The sequence below is a fragment of the Rhipicephalus sanguineus genome, unplaced genomic scaffold (genome assembly GCF_013339695.2).
Source record: "Rhipicephalus sanguineus isolate Rsan-2018 unplaced genomic scaffold, BIME_Rsan_1.4 Seq5700, whole genome shotgun sequence".
NCBI classification, from domain to species: Eukaryota; Metazoa; Arthropoda; class Arachnida; order Ixodida; family Ixodidae; genus Rhipicephalus; species Rhipicephalus sanguineus.
The window spans coordinates 3216-23903 of record NW_023615532.1 but is presented as its reverse complement, the minus strand read 5'-3'; the positions used below and the strand labels follow the sequence as shown (position 1 = coordinate 23903).

At 48.0% G+C, this 20688-nt stretch overlaps 2 protein-coding genes across 2 annotated transcripts; both read right to left on the bottom strand.

Moving 5' to 3' along the window:
* Positions 1–275: 275 nt before the first annotated feature.
* On the bottom strand, positions 276–1340 carry LOC119377819 (uncharacterized). Its single transcript, XM_037647125.1, has one exon. The coding sequence runs from the start codon at positions 1338–1340 to the stop codon at positions 276–278; it is 1065 nt and encodes a 354-aa protein (XP_037503053.1).
* A 5091-nt stretch (positions 1341–6431) lies between these two features.
* On the bottom strand, positions 6432–18998 carry LOC119377820 (major facilitator superfamily domain-containing protein 6). Its single transcript, XM_037647126.2, has 4 exons — positions 18365–18998; positions 14664–16016; positions 7831–8010; positions 6432–6939 (listed from the first exon to the last, which is right to left on the bottom strand). The coding sequence occupies exons 1-4, from the start codon at positions 18423–18425 to the stop codon at positions 6842–6844; spliced, it is 1692 nt and encodes a 563-aa protein (XP_037503054.1). The 5' UTR covers positions 18426–18998; the 3' UTR covers positions 6432–6841.
* Between the last annotated feature and the right edge of the window lie 1690 nt (positions 18999–20688).

Here is a 20688-nt window from a genome sequence, read left to right as displayed (position 1 = left end):
CCGAGACCAAGCTCAGAGATTGCTTCGAGGATGTGGTCATGAAGTATAGTATCGAAAGCCTTTTGAGATCCAGAGCCAAAATGACTCTGGGATCTCTAGTAGAGGCATCGATGACCTGCGATTTGATGAGAAGCATGGCGTCTTGTGTCGATCGTTGCGCTCTATGTGCTTAGAGACCCTATCGTTTATGACATGTTCGAAAATTCTGCCGACACACGAAGTGAGCGAAATCGGTCTAAGATTTTCTGTAGTGCACTTCTTACCGGGTTTGGGTATCAGTATGACGGTGGCATGTTTCCATCTTGTGGATACGATCCATTCTTCCAATGTTTGTTAAATAGATCGGTCAGGAAAGTGACCGAGTCATCGTCAAGGTTCCTGAGCACACGGTTCGTGACGCGGTCAGCACCCGGAGCCGAGGTGCTGTTGAGTTTGTGAAGCGCAGACTTTACTTCCCATTCCGCTATGTCTTTGTCCAAATCGTCGGAATCGCTTCCGGCGTAGCCGGGCGGCGGCGTAGACGAGGTGGTGTCCGGTGGCAGGTGAATTCTGGCGAGATCTGTCATGATAGAATCTTTGCTACGAAGAGTAAGAGCTCGGTGAAGAAGTATCTCGATTGCCGATCTCTGGGCGGCGCGAGTGTCGGTGGGTTTCAGAAGGTGTTTGAGCAAGTTCCACTTGCCGCCCACCCTCATCTGCCCGTCCACTTTGTCGCACATTTCGACCCAGTGTTTCTGTTCTAACACATTAGAGTACGAGGCAATTTCTGCATTGATCTTGGCGATTCGTTTCCTTAGTGACCTGTTAAGTTTGTTTTTTAGCCACCGTTCTTTGAGAGCCTTTTTAGCTTCAAAAAGGTGCGCTAAGTGGCTGTCTATGGTTGGGAAGAAGTCATCTTCCAACTCTATCTCCTTAGTGGAGGCAGCGACGTCACTGAAGAGGGTTTCTATCCAATCTTCATAGTCTTTAGGAGGGCCTTTGTCCCTCCTGCTGGATCTGAAGAGATCCCAATCAATAATACGCTGAATTCTGATGGTTTTGCATTGAGCATGCAGTGTCGTTTCTATGATGAAGTGATCAGACCCCAGATCTTCACCCATGTTGCGCCATGACGACTTGCCGCCATAGGCGACCAGAGAGAGATCTGGGGTCGAGGGTCGCGTTACCGAGTTGCCTAAACAAGTGGGAAAACCGCAGTCCGTGAGCAGCATGAGATTGAAGTCCTGTATGGCTTTGCATATGGAGGTCCCTTTCGGTGAGTCTCTAACGTAGCCCCATGTGGAGTGAGGCGCGTTAAAGTCACCGGCTACTATGAGTGGTATGCCGGAATCGGTAGCCATCTTTACTGCTTTACCGATAAGACCATAGAATCGCTCGTCTCGTCGCCTTGGTGAACTGTATACGTTGAGAATAAGTACTCCCCTGCGCATGTTCTTTCCTGGTAAGAGTTCAATACAGACATATTCGGCATGCGAGCGCTTATCTATGTCTCCGTGATCAATGACTGTGAAGCCCCTTTTGACTAGAGTAACAACGCCTCTGCCACCGTTCTGCACGCGTTCAAAAGACTCGTAACCACTAAACGTAGTACCGGGCGTGATCGTTTCTTGTAGTAAAATTACCTGTGGCTTTGAATCACACGATAGAATATATTGAGCTAACACTGCTTTTTTCTTTTTGAATCCGCAGCAGTTCCACTGCCAGACACGAAAGCTGGTGTTGGATTGCGCAGCCATGATTAGCATTTAGTTTTAATACAAGGCTGAGCCTTCGGATAGCGAGACTGAGCCTGCGAATTGCTTTGAGGGCACGGTATCTGCTTTTGCACTAACTCCGCAACGACGGTGGGGTCGGATATTAGCTGCGATAATTCTGTCGGAAGCGGCTCAGGCTCTGGTAGACCCATCTTACACTCAAGATCCCTTAGGCGAAAATCAATAAAACCGATTCTGTGCCTTGACAATTACTATGTCTTTGGTGATTTCTTGAAGCGTCGAGAAATAAGCTTCAAGGACTCTTTGATTTGGTTAAGGCTGTCTGTTACGTCTACCTCGGGAACGTCACCTACAGCTCGGCGCTTGCGACCGTTGGCACCATTTTGGTCGCCATCTTGCCTAGACGCTGAGACGGCGTTTTTGAGCGACGCCAGTTCCTTTTTGACCTGCGCTAACTCTGAGCTGAGTTTCGCGTTCTCGTTTCTTACTTTCTTAAGCTCCTCTGACTCGTTAGCGGTGACTGTGCCCCCGCTTACCTGGGTAGAGGGTCCAGCTTGCGTTCTGTAAGGTTCTGGATTCTGCGCCTTGGACGCCCATTTCGCAGTGATGGGAAGCGCGGATCCACCTCCCACTGTGAAGGGCTGCAGCCAGCCGCCCGAAGACGGCCTAGGCATCCCCGCCCCGAGCGTGGGGAAATCCCGCAGGTCCATGTCGAAAGCACGTTCCATCTCTCGCTCCTTTCGCCTCTGTCGAATGACAAAGGGGGTCTGGTACTTCTGTTTGCAGGCCTTGTCTCCGGTAGTGTGGCCCTTGCCGCAGAGTTTGCATCTAAGTAGACATGAATGTCCTTGCTTCGGATCCTTGGCCCCACAGCTGTGGCACACGTTGACCATTGGAGTGGGGCAGACGTCCGCACGATGACCAACACGGGTGCACTTGCTGCACACCTCCATCTGTTTCTTGTAGAGGTAGCACCGGATTATCGCCTGGCCGACTCTGATATAGGCACCGTACAGTCGAGTTTTTCAGTGCGACTGCAGCGCCAGAACGCATAACCTAGCGGATAAAAAACGCAATAATGAGACGGGGTTGCTCAAAATGGAACGCGATGTGCGCGTCTCCCTCTCTGAATGAGTGGGCGGGCTGCGGCCGGGATACACGGGGGACGCGTTCGCGCGTCTGTTTTCTGCGTGCCCCTAACGGCCAATGCCAGCGAACTTGGGACGGGCCAGTGCGAGCACGCAGCTCCCTCTGGTCAGTGTACGGTGCCTATAGCCTGGGACATCTCCTCCGTCAAAGAGAACAACGACGGAGCCTGTGTCCTTGATGCGCTTGACGCCACGAACCGACGGGTTTCCTTGGTGCACGATGAGCCTTTCGAGCTCAGCATCGCCGATGTCACGCTCGACGTTGCGGATCACTCCCTTAACGTAGTTGCCTTCGGCGGCGGCGTACACCGCCACTTCGTGCTCTTTGCCGTTGACGCGAATGTTCTTGAGAGCCAAGATCTTGCGAGCGTTGTCTTCTTTTTCGGTGCACACCACAACGATGTTTTGCACGACGTTGGGGCACACCAAGTCGCTGGAGGCTTGGATAGCGGTAATTCCGGCCGCCGTGAAGATGGCGGTTGAGATGCCGTAGCAGCTGGTTTTGCGCAAGTCCAGACCGTCTCGGGGTCTAACGATGATCTTCCAATGTGTAGAAGGTAGCTCCGGCATACGCGAAGCCGCGATGACTCTCTTCTTTAGGGCAGCCGCCCGGCGGCTGCTTCTGGCGCCTAACTGGACGCAGCCTTGGGAGCTTCGCGAAGCGTTGGGTTGAGACATACCTCGTTCCAGCGCTTGCTTCTTCTTGGTCGATTTCGACTGAAAAACCTGCCATTCAGTTCCCTCCATTGCTTGAATTTCGTCGTCTTCGCCCCCTTCGGCGGGGTTGTAGACGCCCGGCGTCGATAAAAGTGGCGCCGAAGCGCTCCCTGCCATGTCAAGCTTAGCCGTGCCGACGCCGCTCGTAGCGGCCGGCGTTCTTGCAGCTAGGGCTAACTAGGCTTCGGTGGCGTATAGGGAAAAGGTGCCGAAAAGTGACCACAACTCACTCAGATACGAAAATCCGTACTTCCTCGTGATCGGGGGATGAGACGCACACGATGAAACAAAAATCCGGGCGAAACTTGGCACATAAGAGATCGCAGAGATGCAAAAGCCGGAGCGACGCGGAGGCACGTCCGCACAGCTCGGCGTTCCGACCGCTCCTCTGTGCGCACGGAAAATTTTTTGTGTGAATTGCCTTTTCAGCAACCTTTCTTTTTATGTAGTGGGCGTGGCCGCTATAATAACGCTGCTGCGCACAGTATGATCTTTTAAATGCGAATGCATTTCTTAGTCGGGCTATGTCAGGCGTCTGTCGGTGTCCGCGCGCCGGCAGGTGTTATCTCTCCGCTTTCACTCCCTCTCTCATGGCAACAGCTGCTGGCGCGCGCGCTTACCCTCACCCCTAGAAACCGGAGCAGGTGGTGCGGGCGGAGTAGCGGAGAGTGAGTGGAGAGGAGGAGCGCGCTCTGGCGTTTGAAGGCGCTCGCATCGCGGGAGCTTGGCGGAGGTCCCGCGTGTGTGGAGAGAGTGTAGGAGAGGGTAGGTGCAGTGCTTCGCCGCTCCTTCTCTCGCCGTTCGCTCTCTCTCCTCCCTGCGCCACCGCCTCAATGCAGTGCGTTTGAAACGCGTTTGTAGCGTTTGTGCTGCCTTGGCACAGCCTGAAAATAGCGCGTTCTAAACGCGTTTGTGCTGCATTGAAGGCGGTGGCAACATCCCTGAGGTGATTACGAACGCACGTAGGAAGCGTTCGTTGAAAGAGGCGCCCAAAAGGGAGACACTTGAGCGCGTCCATGTGACCAGCTTTACGCCATTAAAATTACTACGCCGTGTACTCTAGGTAGAGTGTACTAGAATACTCTCGGCGCAAGAAATGCATTCGCATTTCCTCACGATCCCCTTCGGGGAGGTGGGGGCATTTTTTTCGGCATTTGCTAGCCTAAGATGGGACGCAGGCATTTTGTTGAAACCTGCAAATGCTGGCGCAAGTCTTGCAGGGAAAAGGTTGAGCAAGAAATGAACGCGGCCGAACGCGCTCCGCGTCCCTGCTCCGTGACTGCGGCGGAGCGGGAGCAACGCGCGTGTCCGGTTCCCTCGGAATCCGAAACGGTGGCATTTCCCTTGCGTGCCACTAGAGGCCGCCAGCATGAAGTGGCCTCCGGCAATGTGACGTTATCTGGTTGCCTCAAGCAGCGCAGTTGCGCCTCCTAATTGTTTCTTCCTCCGTGCCCGTGTGTTCAAGGGACACTAAAGAAGAAAACGATATTTATCATATTGGTAAATTACTATTTCACAATTCTAAAATCACCACGCTTGCCGCGAGAAGAAGCTTTGTAAGCGAGAAAACGCGCAAAAAGAAAATGCATGTGGCGACGCTTAAACTCCTGCAGCAGACGTCGTGACGTCATAAACTTTGACGGCGTCTGCTAGGTGCTACGAAGTTCCTAATCAGTAAAAATGAAGTACATCGTCCTCTTACGGGACATTTAACTTAACATACCATGTTTCGGGAAATTTCGTTGAGCCAATTTCGCCAATATACAAAAAATACACTTTGAAATCCATGACGTCACGTGCGGCGATTTCGGCGCGATACTTAAAAATGAGACTTTGACCTTATTTTTTTTGCTCTTAATAAATCTATGATGGTGAAATTAACGACGTTAGCATTTTCAGCGCACAATTTATCAATCTTTACTGCCCCTTCAAAGAACCCCAGGAGGTCAAAATCATCCGGAGCACTCCACTACGGCGTCTCCGATAGCCTGGGACACTATGGGACGTTAATCCTTCTAACCAAGCAATCGTCAGTGAATGGAAACAAAGCAAGATAACGAAAAACAAAAAAAGGGAGGGGGGGGGGGAAGTACAAAAGGCAATTCTACTATCTTAATGTTGAATCACGTCAGTGAACTGAACTATAACAGTTTCCATTCTCTGCGAAAGTCGATTCCAACTAAAAGATATTGCCTTATGTAGCTCGTCGTTTGCACACGAGAAAAATTCGAGAACGACGTTTACACGCTCTGCGCAGCAGCCGAACCCATGGTTCGCTTATCTGCTTTTATGTTTATATCTACGATAACCCTGAAAAGATGTGCCGCAGCAGGGATCACGTTAATTGGTGTCAAGATAAGCGTTTGCTCGTATTGCTGGCAGCTTTCGCACCTAGCCACGATGGCCGAAGAGGCAAAGCATTGCTCCTTTTCATGGTTGTCCTTCATGAGTGGCCATTGGGACAGCTCGAGAGATTTCAGTTGACGCTTCATGATTACGTCACACATCAACATAGTTATCTGTGTTGGATGTGTATTATTTTCTTTCCTTCTTTTTTATACTTAGATGTGGGGGCGTCGCCCATGCAGATGCTGTTACTTCGCAGAATAACTGCATGCACTGCATGGTAGGCACAAACGAATGGAGCCATCTGGACCGCACTTGAATTCTTTGCGTTTAAAGCGACACATTGTCCATTCAACACAGCACACCCAGCTGCACATGGTTTATTTAGGAGGAAATTTCGCTTGAAATTAAGATTTGCGCCTCCCATACGCCTCCCAATTTCATGAAATTTCCGATTTCATAAATTTTGCCAGTTTCAGCAACGTAGTTTCAAACTAACCCACGTTCACGCATCGTCGATGCTGCAGTGGCATAAAAAAATATATATCCTAGATGCGGCGTCACCTACGGTAGCGGCTGCTGTAGGGTGTCCGTCGTGGATCACCCGGCGGCTTAAACTCCTCATCACCGTTCAACAATGTTCTTGACTGACTAACTGATATCTGGGAGGGGCGTTGCATGGATTTCGCCCCATGCATCGAGTCATGCTTGGCGGAGATACGGTGTGTATACCCTAGTGTGGGGGCTTCTCACCATTCGCCAAGTATATGGGCAGTGTCATCCACACATTCCTGTGCAATTGCACACATCGCTGTTCGTGAATCACACTGGAACACTACATGTATACGGATTTTTGTTTCCGTGAACAAGGCACACTGTCCTTTGCAAGAGATCGCCATCAGTCCGAGCACTTGATCACACGTTTGTTTCGACGGGACTGTAGACGTAAGCGCTCTTTTCCGCTGACGCAACTTCGCCGCCTGAACCATGTTCGGAAGGAGGGGCAGCAGCTCCTGCGAACAGAAAAAAAAAGGAGCACGTGATTGCGAAGCGTGCAGATACGGTACATTGAGAGAAAAACTTTCGTATCTGCTCATGCATGTCGCGAGCCTAGGCGTGCGCATAAGGGGGGTGGGGTCGATGAGATACAATTTGGCACCCCCCCCCCCCCCTAATTGAGAACCCTGCGCACGCCTATAGTCGCGAGAACATGTGTATGGTTGGCATATCTGTAGAAGTTTCGACTGTTTGGTTTGGACTTCGTTGCTCTACAACACCACGCTTTGCTCTGTAACCGCACTTTATCGCAATATGGACGAATGCAGCGCGATTTTGACGAAGACAGGAGACACAGATAAATCCAGAAACAAGTCTTCTGTCTTCGTCAAAATCGCGCTGCATTCGTCTATATCATCTACCAACTCGCCCAAGTCAAAGTATTAGCATAATATAGCCGTGATTAGGAATCGAAATTCCGATTTTGTGCTCGGCAACAGGAAAACATATAGCCTCAGGAGCCGCCGAAGCAGGCCAATTGATGAGAGATAAGATGGCAAACGTAGTTTTCAATAGCGTCTTCTTCACTCAAAGAAAAAAAAATTAGTATGTGTAACTCCTTTCGGTGAGTCTTGACTCGCCGCGTATATGACTCTCTTTGAAGAGACACGCTAACTCTCTTTTGGGATTCGCGACTCTCCGACGAGGGTATAATGATCTCCAAAGAGAGTTCCCATGTCTCTTTAAAGAGAGTTATATACGTGGCCAAGTCAGGACTCACAAAAAAGAGTGAAAGGACTCCTGTCTTTTTGTCTTGGAGAGCACCTGTGTCATGCCAGTGATCACTTGTGTGGTTCTCTGTGGTCACACACACCACTGAACATGTTGGTAGGAGTGGGTCAACTCACTCCTCTTGGCTGTTGCTGAGCGGCCCGGCTTGCCTGCTCGAGTCAGGTAGGCGAATGACGCGTCCAGAGCGTATGCCAGCAAGCACCACGTGAAGCCGGCTACGGCCACCAGCTGGAAGGTGGAAGCACCGCCCAACCACTCGAAGCCAGCTCCACCTACCATGCCGCCCAGCGCAGTACCTGCATATGCGTCACCAAAGGCGGTGACAACCAAGTAATGGTTGTAGGAAAAGTTTGCTATAATGTGCCAGTCGAGAGAGATTACAGAACGACAAAACAGGCATATCCTTCGGATTTGCGAAACCATGCACCGCCCTATCTCAGAGGTCATGTTGCAGGTATTGCAAATAAGTGACAGTAGCCCTGATCGGCTTCATTAACATAATGTCCGCGTAGGAGGGTCTAGTCGGAAAAAGTATACGGTTAAGGCAACCCGACCGCATTTGTAGGCATAATTGCCAGACAGGTCGAGCGAGCCAGCCGCCTACACGTTCGATGAAGCCTGGTTAGGTCGCTCCCTGGGCCTGACCCAGTTAAGGACGATTGGATTTAGAGCCTATTGGATTGGATTTAGAGCTAGACGTTTCCATATTGAGTCACGATTAACGCCGAGGACGGCCGGCATGCGGCACTACAGCTAGCATCTACGGAGAAAGTCTCTGGAATTAATCGGCTACCTTTCCGATAAAGTGATTATTGCTTTATCATCCCCACTGATTTCATTGTTATAAGTCAGTGACGTTAGCGGGGAATAAATACCACGAACAGAACGAGCACAGGCGTTTCCTTTGAACATTCTGAGCGTGACTCCGCGCGCCTGCATTAAAAAAAAAAAAAACTATGCGTGCTGGCTATATACATACTGCTTTACGAGTAGAGGAGATAGAGAAAAGTTCGGCAGCTGTTACACTCTGGTAACACAAGAAGGCGAAAGCCCGGCTGCACTCACGTAAGGCAAACGAGCTGCAACGAGCTAGTACTTATGCCTGGATTTAAATGGACCCTTTCATGCGAATGCTTTTGTCTTCGTATATTTTTCTCAAAAGTTTGCCGACTTTTGGTCGCATTCAAGTGTTTCTCTGATTCCACTTCCGCAACGCTGCATTATGCGCTTCCGTCACGCGATATTAGATCTGTTAACGCGACTCCTCCTTGCCCGATATGAAAACTGTATAAGGTCTTTTTCAGTAGAAGTTTCAAGCGCTGGCGTGGCTCTGCGATAGAATACTTGACTGTCACGCGGAATACCCGAGTTCGATTCCGGCTCGAACCCTGATTTTTATTCTTTGCATCCATCGGTGTGACTGTATAGAGTCTTTTTCCGAAGCAGTTGCTCAAGCACTGGCGTGGCCCTGCGGTTGAATAGCTGAGTGCCACGCAGAATACGTGGGTTGGATACCGGCTCAAAGCCGGATTGTCTTTGGATGCACTGGGATTTTTTCGTCGCAGCGCGTGTCGTGTCAAGGTTACCGGCTCTCTGAGGCGAGCTCCAACATAGGAACCTAAGGCTTTCGCCTTACTAACCTTTGTTTCACAAATAAAGTAGCAAAATCTCTCTGTCTTCCTTCCTGCGTCATAGGGAGGAAATAGCATATGTCGTCCGATTTAATAATAATAATAATAACAATAATAATAACAATAACAACAACAACAATAATAATAATAATAATAATAATAATAATAATAATAATAATAATAATAATAATAATAATAATAATAATCTATTTCCCATCAATGCAATTAAGGCTTGATGGAAGGCGAGAGACTAAAAGCGAGAAACTCTTGACTAAGGTCTCACACCTTTTACGGCAGGCAGGTGGCAGGGAACATTATATATATAGCGTTTGTATTCACAAGAATGCAAAACAAGAAGAGAAAGAGAGAGAAAACAAAACAAAAAAGTGAATAAGGCAGAGCTATTCATAACGAAAACAATGAGTGAGATGCATTTCCACGCGTTTCATTTTGCGACATATGCATTACACCAACCTATGAGGAAAGCAAAACGTACAAGACGTGTAAATGATGTTGGCGAGCATTTAGCACAATTTGATATCTAATATAATATCTAATAATAATATAATATCTGAAGATGAGGCATGTAATGGGGCCAGTAGACTGCAATTTGTGGGATATGTCTGTACTTAAACAGACATTACGTGCAATGTTGGGAAGCTGTTGACGTGACGATACGATCGATATGTTGGTCCCAAAGCATCTGTTCTGAAAAAAGACACTCTCAGTTATTTAAAAGACTGAACAATTTCTGTGGTTTCTCCTCCGTATGATAAGTTAACAGTAAGGTCACATTTTTTTCTCGTGCGAAAACTGTCTTGGATTTATTAACAGTAATATTCATCGTTTGCTGAGGGCAGCGCGACCCGACTGAGGACTGAGAGACACGTACTACACAGACACGTACTTTGATACAGTAATATTCAGCACATTTATATTGAGTTCCAGCTTTCTTTCTTTTTTAGAAAATTGTTCGCCTATGCTGCCAAATTGTTAAAGCTATCAGCATAAAAAAATACAATGGTATCATATGCATATATTATGAAACAAGCATTACCATCCATAATGACCAGATCATTACTATATATTTTGAAAGTAGTGGTCCTAGAATGCTGCCTTGTGGCACGCCACAGTTCACCGCTCGCATGGTCGACCTAAATTTGTCCATTGAAACAAACTGTTTACGGGAGGAAAGGTAGGATTTGACTATTTCCGGAGCATGACCTCTTATTCCATAGCGCTCTAAATTTTTAAATAATATGTCATGGCTTATTTTCTCAAGGCCTTGATAAAATCAAGAATTCCTACTACAACATTCTTGTTGATACAGTTTTCCATATTTGCCAGACTTTCCATTGGAGTACATACGTATACCCATCATGTGACCATCTGTGTGAACGTATTCTATTAAGATCTATGAGAATTAGTGGGTGGAGATACGCCATGGAACAAAAGGTAAAGGTTTAATGGTCACTGCTGGCAAGAGCCGGCCGGGCTTTTCTTTTTGTGATAACATGTACACGTTCTCTGCAAATGGCTCGCATTCCATCGCAGCTTGATATCAAGTGCACTTATCGCGCTCGGTCGGATACCTCTGAATGACTGCAATGATGATACGATAAATACTAGCTAAAAATAAGGAAGATGTCGTCTCGTAAAAGATACCGCTTCCACAGTGTCATTCACACACTCTCACGGTGTCAATGACTTGTGCTAAGATCGGCGAGCCTCCCTGCGCTGCGAGGCGCCGGGACAGAATAAAGGAGGCAGCCCCACTCTGCAGCTAGAAGAAAAGCGTGAAGGTGCGCTCTGCAGTTTCGCACTAGAGGTTGAGCCCGGCTCGAAACGACACCATTCGCTGGTGCCGGAGCCGAAATGCGACTCTTTGTGCCTCCGTGCCTCAGAAGGGCCGCGACGCCGAGTTTGTCCGAATACGTGGAAGCTCGGACCGCAGGCGCCATGTCTCCGGCTAACAGGACATCTGCGTACAGATCAGCGCCAGCTGCCCAGATCCATGCTTTGGAGCGAGGGGGTGGGGAGTCTGGCCTGCGGCCGCCGTTCGACACCACGGGTGGTCATCGAGCAGCGAGACGAAGGATCCACCGCACCCAGCATGCTGGAGGCGTGTTTTCCACGAAGAGACAGCGTCGCAAGAACAATTCGCGCGTGTGCGTATACGTGCGTGTGTTGGGGGAGGTACCAGCGAAGTGACCCGAGGAATTCGGGACCTGATTGGCAAAAAACGTTGTCCCCTGTTTTTCCTAGATCTGGCATCTATAGGGACTGCGCAGGGTGTAAAAGACGCAATCGAATGCACAAGAGAAGGATTCTGGAACAAATTCTGAACCTGTGAACATGTAAGTAAACCTCTTGTACGCTTCATCGGCGCCTCAGTCCGGTTCCCGCCATCCAACAGCAGCTCTTCTTGCAGACGAGGTTTGCGACCGCCTGCATGGGACGCAGCCGGGAGAGCCTCAACTTCGAACACTTGGCATCAAAACATCCGTCGTATGTTTATAGTTTTACTCACTGCATCTAGATACCATCCTTGCGAATCAAGATAAGTACATTGATCTGCGAATTGTTCCGTTAGCCTGGCTATACTGCACGTATATCTTTCCGAGGTTCAGTAGTGTATTCAAGAATTCCTCGCCATGGTAAAATGCATAGGCGTATCTACCGGGAGGGGAGGGAGGGAGCGCAGGGGGGACGCTAGCCCCCCCCCCCCCGCTTTTCTTTCAAGGGTGATCACCGTCGGCTGCACGCTGTGAAATCAACAAATGAGGCCAATATTTCCTTCAGCACAGCAATCATGTAATTATATAATGAAATTTGTCCTAAGCGTCTGCTGTGAATGTTGTTATCCGTGTCTCACGACCACGCACTGTAGGCTCTCTGCGGTGCAGGCTGCTTATGCGACGCTTTCGTGCCTTGCGCTCCAACAATGCAGAGCAGGCTACGCTGAGCAGGGGCTCTATAACGTTAAATCACTCTGTCATTCTCTTATTCTACTCTGCCTGGCTTGAAATTTAAATCATCGACGACGAAAATACGGGCGGGAACCAGTAAACGTTTTATGGACCGATCAAACCTCTCTCTGCGTTGGGAAATTCATTTTCTTTCATCGAAAAGGAATAGCATCACCGCTGCTCTATGTCCCAGCTGGTGTGGGCCGATGAGCATGCAGAAGTGTTAAGCGAAAGCGCTGAAAAAGGTTTCTGCTTTAGTATCCGATCAACCTGCTTAGCTTTGCTTATCATACGCATTAGTAGCTTGTAGCCATCGCGGCGGCTTGCAACAAGGCGAAGAATAAAGCAGTGGATTCGAGTACATAGGGAAAACCATCTTTCACGCTTGCCCAGCAACTGGATCTACCGGGCCAGGGAGATGATCAAGGTCCACGGTTTTCTGGACAAATGAATAAGAGCCGGGTCAGTTGGTTCATCTTGAATTGACTTTTAAAGCGTAAAATATAACTCGGACGGGAAAAAAGCATACAGGCGCAGCTCAGCCTATTTCTCCCTCTCCCTTTCTAATCGAGGATCAGTTCAAGGATCGTATACGCGCAGAAACAGCTCAACATCGTTGTAGTACAACTGAAAAAAAAATTATTAGACTCACATGAATCCATCTCGGCAGCTGCTATAAGTAGCCGCTGCTAATACGGTCGGCGGGCACCCTTCTTGAATTACGATGCGAAGGAAACAGTGTCCGGCTATTCCAACAAAACGTTTACTAGGTATTGTTCAGCATATGGATGCGCTGTTTAGTGCGCACACGTCATTTTAACGCCGCGAGATTTCACAAATTTGTGACGTCGCGTAACAAGCAGGCTATTTTATGGTACAGCAAATTTTTGACGAATGCTGAAGAACCAATGGCCATGAATATGCTGAACTGAAAATAGTTTACTCTTCTATTTTTTTTATGCAGCCGTGCATAAGTGGTCATTACGCGATAGATCATTATTGCGTCATTTGTTGCATCTCGTTGCGAGCAGTTGTTGTGTACATCACCAAGAAAATTTCTACCAGTCATAAACAGCTAACGACCAATGCGAAAGGAAACAATGCGGGGTACGTTAACGTTATAATTGCCTAAATTTGTTTCAAACAAAATTTGTGGTTACGCCGTTTGCATTGACGTATTTATTCGGAGGTGCCGGAGGGCACTCCAAGCAATGTTGAAAATACAAATACGATGAGTATAAACAGTGTACAACGCCTGTAATACCACAAGTTCTAAATCTTTAAAAGAAATTATGGTTGAAAAGTTAACAATAATAGGAATGCAATAATAGCAATAATCACAGTAACCACGCGCTAGAAACACTGTTTCGACTAGAGCAAACAAGGCATATAATATGCCCGAACCTGAATATGCGCAAGAAAGTACAGTGTACTTATTACAAAAAAAAGGTGCAGTCGTTGCTACCTACATAAAAACGCAAATAATAATGAGCATCTTCTAGACATTAATGAAATTCAGTTGAATTATACAAATATATGGAAGGCCGCCATAGACACAATTGTATTCATGCATAAAGTTATGCGGTTAATGTATAGAAAGCGCTGCTCGTAAACCATTACGAGCATAACACGCAAATGTGTGGTAGTGTACACTACATAAGATTGACTGTACTTTTTGTGTAACGTTATTAAACAATGCCTTGCAAATTCTCTCTCTGTATGTTTGAGGAATCAGTCAGTGCGAATGAAGTCTGTCTGTCTGTCTGTCTGTCTGTCTGTCTGTCTGTCTGTCTGTCTGTCTGTCTGTCTGTCTGTCTGTCTGTCTGTCTGTCTGTCTGTCTGTCTGTCTATCTATCTATCTATCTATCTATCTATCTATCTATCTATCTATCTATCTATCTATCTATCTATCTATCTATCTATCTATCTATCTATCTATCTATCTATCTATCTATCTATCTATCTATCTATCTGTCTGTCTGTCTGTCTGTCTGTCTGTCTGTCTGTCTGTCTGTCTGTCTGTCTGTCTGTCTGTCTGTCTGTCTGTCTGTCTGTCTGTCTGTCTGTCTGTCTGTCTGTCTGTCTGTCTGTCTGTCTCCCATGTAGTGAGGGAAGTTTGCCGCCCTACTCGCGAACTAAAATTTAAAGGTATATGGGCTTTGTCAAAAAGTCTTTTTGCATCATGAACTATATTCAAGACTGTAGTTGGAATGAGGAAGAACACAGACAACTAGGAAATACGCTGCGAGAGTATAGGGTCAGAACCTTAATTACACATGTGAACATTGGCTTAATGAACTATTTCCGAAACTGCTTGGTCAGCAGTGGCCTCCTGATGTACCCTCTTACCGATGCCTTCGAAGAAGCCCATCACGAGTCCCATAGTTGTGGCCTCGGTTCCGGCCGGCGCCACTTCCTCGGCGTAAGAAGGAATGGCCGTGAAGAAGGCTCCGAGAGCCAAGCCGAGCAGTAGCTCCACAGGAAGGGTCACCCAGGGGTTAACGATTATCGAGTACAACGCAAAGGAGACCGCCATCGACACAAGAGCGGCGCGCAGAACGAACACGTGTCCCGCCTTGCCAATGGCCCAACCCGCGCACACAAAGACCGGAAGTTCGGCGAAGCTACGCACCGCCACAGTAGCACCCATCAGCGCCGATGAAGCACCGAGGTTGTCCAAGTACCAGAAGTGGTACTGCCACACGATGCCCACGAACACGCCGCCGATGGTGGCGTCCAGGAGGAGAAACCACACGCGACTGTCCTTGTACACAAGGCGGAACACGTCCTTGGCAATGCTCTCGGTGCTCTTGCTTTTCCTGATGTCGCAGATGCAGACGCAGGCTGCATCGACGAGCATCAGTGCGGCAGCCAAGTAAAGGCCCGCCGAATAGTCTGTGCGAGACGACGGGCCGCTGGTCCCCTTGAGGCCATCGATGAGGTATCCGCTTCCGGCGGCGAATATGCCCCATCCCACAGTGCCCCACAACCGGTGCAAGCCGAATCGACTCTTGGAGTCGGCACCTTCGCTTTCGAGAAGCTCGAAGCACCCGGTGTCCGTCAGAGAGTTGGCGCAGCCGATGGCCGCGTAGTTGACCGTCACGAAGATGCAGTACAACCAGAATACCGCCGTTGCGAGAACAGAGCCCGACGCAGCTTCTGAACCCCTGCCCGTCAAAGGACAAAATATATTGCAAGTTCCGGATACATTTTCAACTTTCCCGGCAGGGAACCTTAGCGTTAGATTGGTGTCGCTGACGTTCGCACGCACTCGTACACTTTCATACTGCACGTCGTTCTCTGATTGATTACCTTCCCTGATGCAGGTTAAGTGACAGGACAGGTCCACTAGAGCTGGTTGCGTTAAATTTAGTTGGGGAAGTGGTATTACATGAGATCTACTCGCAATGTCTTCAGGTGTGACGGATATTGACAAGTTCAGCTGAGTGGAACCATTGCCTTCTGTCACTCCTTGAGCGGCGGCAGGCAGGAAGTTTATCGCTGCGAACGTTGCCATAATGCAGATAAGGAAAGACAGGATGACGACCTTGATCTTCCTTGAGTGGTCGACGATAGCGCCGAAGATCGGTTTTGAAGCCGCGGAGAAAAAGGGTGCCACGGTGTAGATAAGGCCCACTTCGACGGCAGACACTCCACGGTCCTTAATCAGGACGCCGATAAAGGGCAGGAAGCCAGAAAGCGCTGCGAAAAACACAAAAGTGTGGTGTATAAGCAAACAAGCTCTATTCTTGTTTAAACAAGTGGTTTCCACGACACGTGAGCTGAATATTGTAGTAAAATGTACTGTGCTACTTCTCGTGCAGTGCGTAGTTTTCATACTTATATTCATATTTCATATTCATATTCAGCGCTGCGTCTCTCTGTGTGGCACGCAGATAATGCAGATCACCTTGAAGTGAGTAACGCACAGCGAAAATAGAAACAAAGACAAGCGGAGACTGCACAATACGTGTGCGATTTAGACCTGCAGCTTCTTGCCTACCGGATTTTGCTTGTTCCATAAACCATCTAGATGCGCCAGAATGGATCAACGAAACTGTGCATGACGTATTTGTGTATTTGTCATAAACACGCAGTTTTCTTAGACGTGGCATGCTCCGGAAGAAGCCATCTCGTGATCGTAATTACAATGCAGCGTTGTGATGTTAAAACAGACAGACAGACAGACAGACTCGTGCCTTACGTGAGTGTAGCGTCAAGGTGTAGATAATTCTTTGACGCATTTGTATGGATGCCTAAAACACCACTATAGCCGTTGTGGGCGCATATATATACACTAACATTGCTTATATAATGGTCACAGTTGATTCTTCCAGCAAACTGCGTTCACGCAAGTCTGTCAAAGAAACGGCCTGGCTTCGTGTCATGTCAAACGTGCCTCTCTTTACGCCCATTCTTAATGTTAGCATAATCTCTGCATTATTTTCGTGATCTGTTGAGCACACATTGATAAACTGAGCGATAAGATGGACGCACGAAACACATGACCAATAAATACGTGCTATCCTTGCCCTGGCAAGTCAGGCTACTTATTAGAGACCTGCTTTCAATTCGGCGCTAATGTCCTTATGATCGGCGAGCACAGCAGCTTTTGCTTGTTAATTTCTTCATAAAGATTCGGCAAATCACTCTCCAATTTGTCTGGCGGACTCTGGCTGTGCTAGTGGGCGTCAGTACGATCAGGTAAACGATCCTGTAATAACATCTAACGTAAGGAAACACTCACACAGACATCTACTTACATCATACTAGCAATTTTGACCAGATAGCTTTATCATCCTGCCAATGGTGAATGTTTGATATGGTGTTTGAACCGCACGATAATGTAGGGATGTCGCATTGGATCTTAAAGAGCTAAAAAGGACTAAAAGCACGTAAGATACAATGTGAACTACAATCCTCACCTCGATCAAACTATAGCGTTACTCACTAGCAGGCCTGGACCGAAGGGCTAATCGCGGAGCCTGCGAAACTCGCATCGTTCCCTAGCATAGATCAGCTTTTAAAAGCTAAATGAGTGTTATGCCCATAGTACGACAGCGTAACCATACTGCGCTACTGAGCACAAAAAATTAGCTTGTTACTCCGGCTGACGAGCCAAGTATAGTGTAGGTCAAAGTACAGGCTACAAACAACGTACATGACGCCAATGGCGTGTAACAGCATTTGGTTTCATAACAGGCGAATCGTGGCTGATGTCGGCACGTGCACCATCGCGTGACTTTGTTTACAAAGTGCGCGTTCTGTTTGTATTCTCATTATGAGGCAGAAACGTGTTCGTCCTGTTGTTGCCATTTCACATAATACTGAAGAGGGCGTAAACGGCCAGCTTTTGTGCATGCAACCAAAAATGGAAGCATGAGGAAATGAGCAGCGCCTTCGAAAATTGCATGACGTCTGGCGACGTACTGCATCTTGCACAAACACATGCACATGGTTTGTTCAAGGGCACACTGTGCCTTGGAGGTCAAAGCTCATCTGATCAAAAACGGTTCTGGTCAATGCAGTCCATTCATTATCAGAACTGAGTTTGACCAGGTCTGACAAGGAAGAGATTGCATTCTTATGCATCAAATGTTGGTGATTTGGGCATCTCATTTAGAGCGTGGCCCAGTGTCGAACAACTGTAGCTTTTCAGTAAATGTTTTCTTTACTTTAGCCTCGAGCATGTATTCATAATTGATGCAATTAGCACTATCCTTTCGTGCTCTCAACAGCTTTCGATGTTACTACAGTTTCGTTTGTTTGAACTTCAATGAAGTTCAGCGAAATCTGCGTAAATGCGAGTCGAAAAACACTGTTAAGCACCTGCGTCACTCATTTCTGAGAGGATGTATTGCACAAAAATAAAAAATAAATAAACGAAAACGGTGCTCTTTTACACGTACATTACACGAACGGTTGCGATGACATCTTAACAGGTGCGTGCGGGGCACTGTTCTCTTGACAATGGGAGCGACAAACAATACGTGCAGTGAAGCGGTTAAAGCGAACGTGTTATAGAGGCATGGCAACTGCCGAGCACTTACCGCCGTAGTAAAAGAAGTAGTGCGCCTTCATTGGCAACTCCTTCAGGTTAATGTTCGGCATCGTGCGAAAATTTCAATGGTCCTCGCGGCGCACAAGTGCTGCTTTTTGGGCTCTCCCCTGCGCTCACTTGAGTTGCTTGTTCGATTCTTTTTTTTTTTTTTTTTTTTGCTTATTTTCTGCACGCTTCAAATTGCAGTTATTACACCTTCCGATCTCCGCAAAGGAGTATCGCGCTATCACCTTGGGCGTCGTTGAAGGCTGCGACGAGCGAAAGGTGGTGAAGTCCTGCGGATAAGACGGTCGTCAAAGGTCGACGAGCCCGGCTGACGCTCCATGCCTGAGTAAAAACCGAAAATCCAAAACACTCGGCGAGAGCAGTTCACGTTCAGTCAAATTCGGTAGCTCTCTTCTCGCTTGCCTGGAGGTGTGGCATTTGGTGCTCTCGTGTCCTGGCGGATCTCATAGATTCCGGTGAGTTTATCGCAATGCCTCGTACCTCCTGGGCTAATCGGCTGCCGCTTCTGCCGCTGCTGTAGCTTTTCCCCGCACGCCTTGCCCGTTATCTTTCAAGTCAGCCGGCCGCCTGCACTTGTTTCGCGCGCGCTCTTCTTCTTCGCCTTCTTTTGATGTTCGTGTTTCTCCGTCCTTCTTTCTTCCCAACTCTCTCTCTCTCGCGATCTGCTTACATGCCAAAAGAAAGATGTTGCCAGGCGCTCTCCTAGCCAAGTCCTCACCGCGTGAGTGCCTCTAACACACGTAGCCCCCTCGGGGCTGATTCACCGACAGGAACGCGACGCGCTGCGCGAGCTTTTCGCTTTTTCGTGCACTTGCCGCTCAGCTGACGGCGGCGCGCTTGCGTAGTCGCGGAAGACCCCGAGCGACAACATCCTGCCGTTCCAGCCGACGAACCCGCGCCTCCGGCCAGCTGTTTGCAAACGCACACTCAGGGCCTTGCTACGACCGAGAGCTTATGCATTGAACGAAAGGCGTGCATTTTTTTTTCCTGTTTATCCCTGGCGATGGATTGTTTTGGAGTTTGGGAAGCGAGAGAAGTGGGTACTGGTGACGTGGGTGTGTTGTGGTGTGGTGTCGTTTGTATTAGGTGAAATGAAAAGGTATCACTTTCTTGGAGCTGTAGTTCAAAAAAAGGATCAGTTTTTGATATTCCGGAACCCGTACAAGTTCCTTGTTCGCGGTCACTGACCAAGTCGAAAAAGGAACAGTTTATGACGTTTCGGAAACCCATATAGGTTCCTCGTTCATAATGAACAAGTGAACAAGGAGCCTGTTCACAATGAACTTGTGAACAAGGAACCTGTACAGGTTACTAAGGGTAAAAAAATATTTCTTTTTTGACTCGTTCACTGCCCGTAATGTACGTTAAGTGCAACATGCTACATGACCGGATGAGCTTTCGTCGAACTCTTGACAATGTACTGGCGCGTTTAATTATCTTGGGAAATAGCGCTGATTAGTACGCAAAGATGGATTTACTTGAAAGGACAACACTCAGCGCGAGACGCACCGAAAGTTGAAAAAGGAACTGCCATTTTATCAAATGTGCATGGCAGAGTGGAACGAATTATTACTGAAGCATATACCATATATCCGATGAGATGCGTGGGAGCTGGAGAATGCGTCAGCGCGTGTGTTTACGCAAAGTTCTGGATCGTGCAAGGAAGGTAACAAAGAAAACGCCGATCAATTTCTGAACGGGACTGCGACTGTTAAAAAGATGCGCATATGCGGTTTGTATACCCTGTTGCTCTTTTATCTTTCTTCAAGTAACGGTTTGTGTTACTGAAATATAAAAAAAAAGTTGTTAGCTCACGCTTTGTAGCGGTGTGCGTAGGTAAATCCGTCCCTGTACATTACTGCGCGACCGTTCAAGCTTCTCATTTTTATTGCAGTTTTACGGGTTTAATTGCAGCCATCTGAAATTCGTATTGAAACTACTAGAAGCAGCCAGCTTTGCTGTATTTGGGCAGTGATTATGCAAGTTCTACAGCTACGCCACCGCTGCATCGCTGTAGCGCGTAGGCAACATAAGGTAGGGAGGTGGGCGAGTTGAAAAGGATGCACGTTTCTAAAAAAATCAGCGCGAACAGGACAGAGCACAAGACGAGGCACTCGTACTGTGTCCTTCTCGTCTTATGCTCCGTTCTGTTCGCGTTGGTTTTTACAAACAACCGCTGGTCATTAAGAATAACCGACTGGATTCTGAAAGAAGGCAAACGCGCGATGGGGGAGACAGAAAGTTAGGTGGGCAGATGAGATTAAGAAGTCGGAGGGTATAACGTGGCTGCAGTAAGCATAGGACCGA

Coding starts and splice junctions, on each gene's coding strand:
- LOC119377819 (XM_037647125.1), bottom strand. CDS start 1,340: ATGGCTACCGATTCCGGCATACCACTCATAGTAGCCGGTGACTTTAAC.
- LOC119377820 (XM_037647126.2), bottom strand. CDS start 18,425: ATGCCGAACATTAACCTGAAGGAGTTGCCAATGAAGGCGCACTACTTC. Junction 8,011..14,663: donor GGGCTTCTTCGAAGGCATCG/GTAAGAGGGTAC, acceptor ACGCATATGCAG/GTACTGCGCTGGGCGGCATG. Junction 6,940..7,830: donor CTCAGCAACAGCCAAGAGGA/GTGAGTTGACCC, acceptor TTCTGTTCGCAG/GAGCTGCTGCCCCTCCTTCC.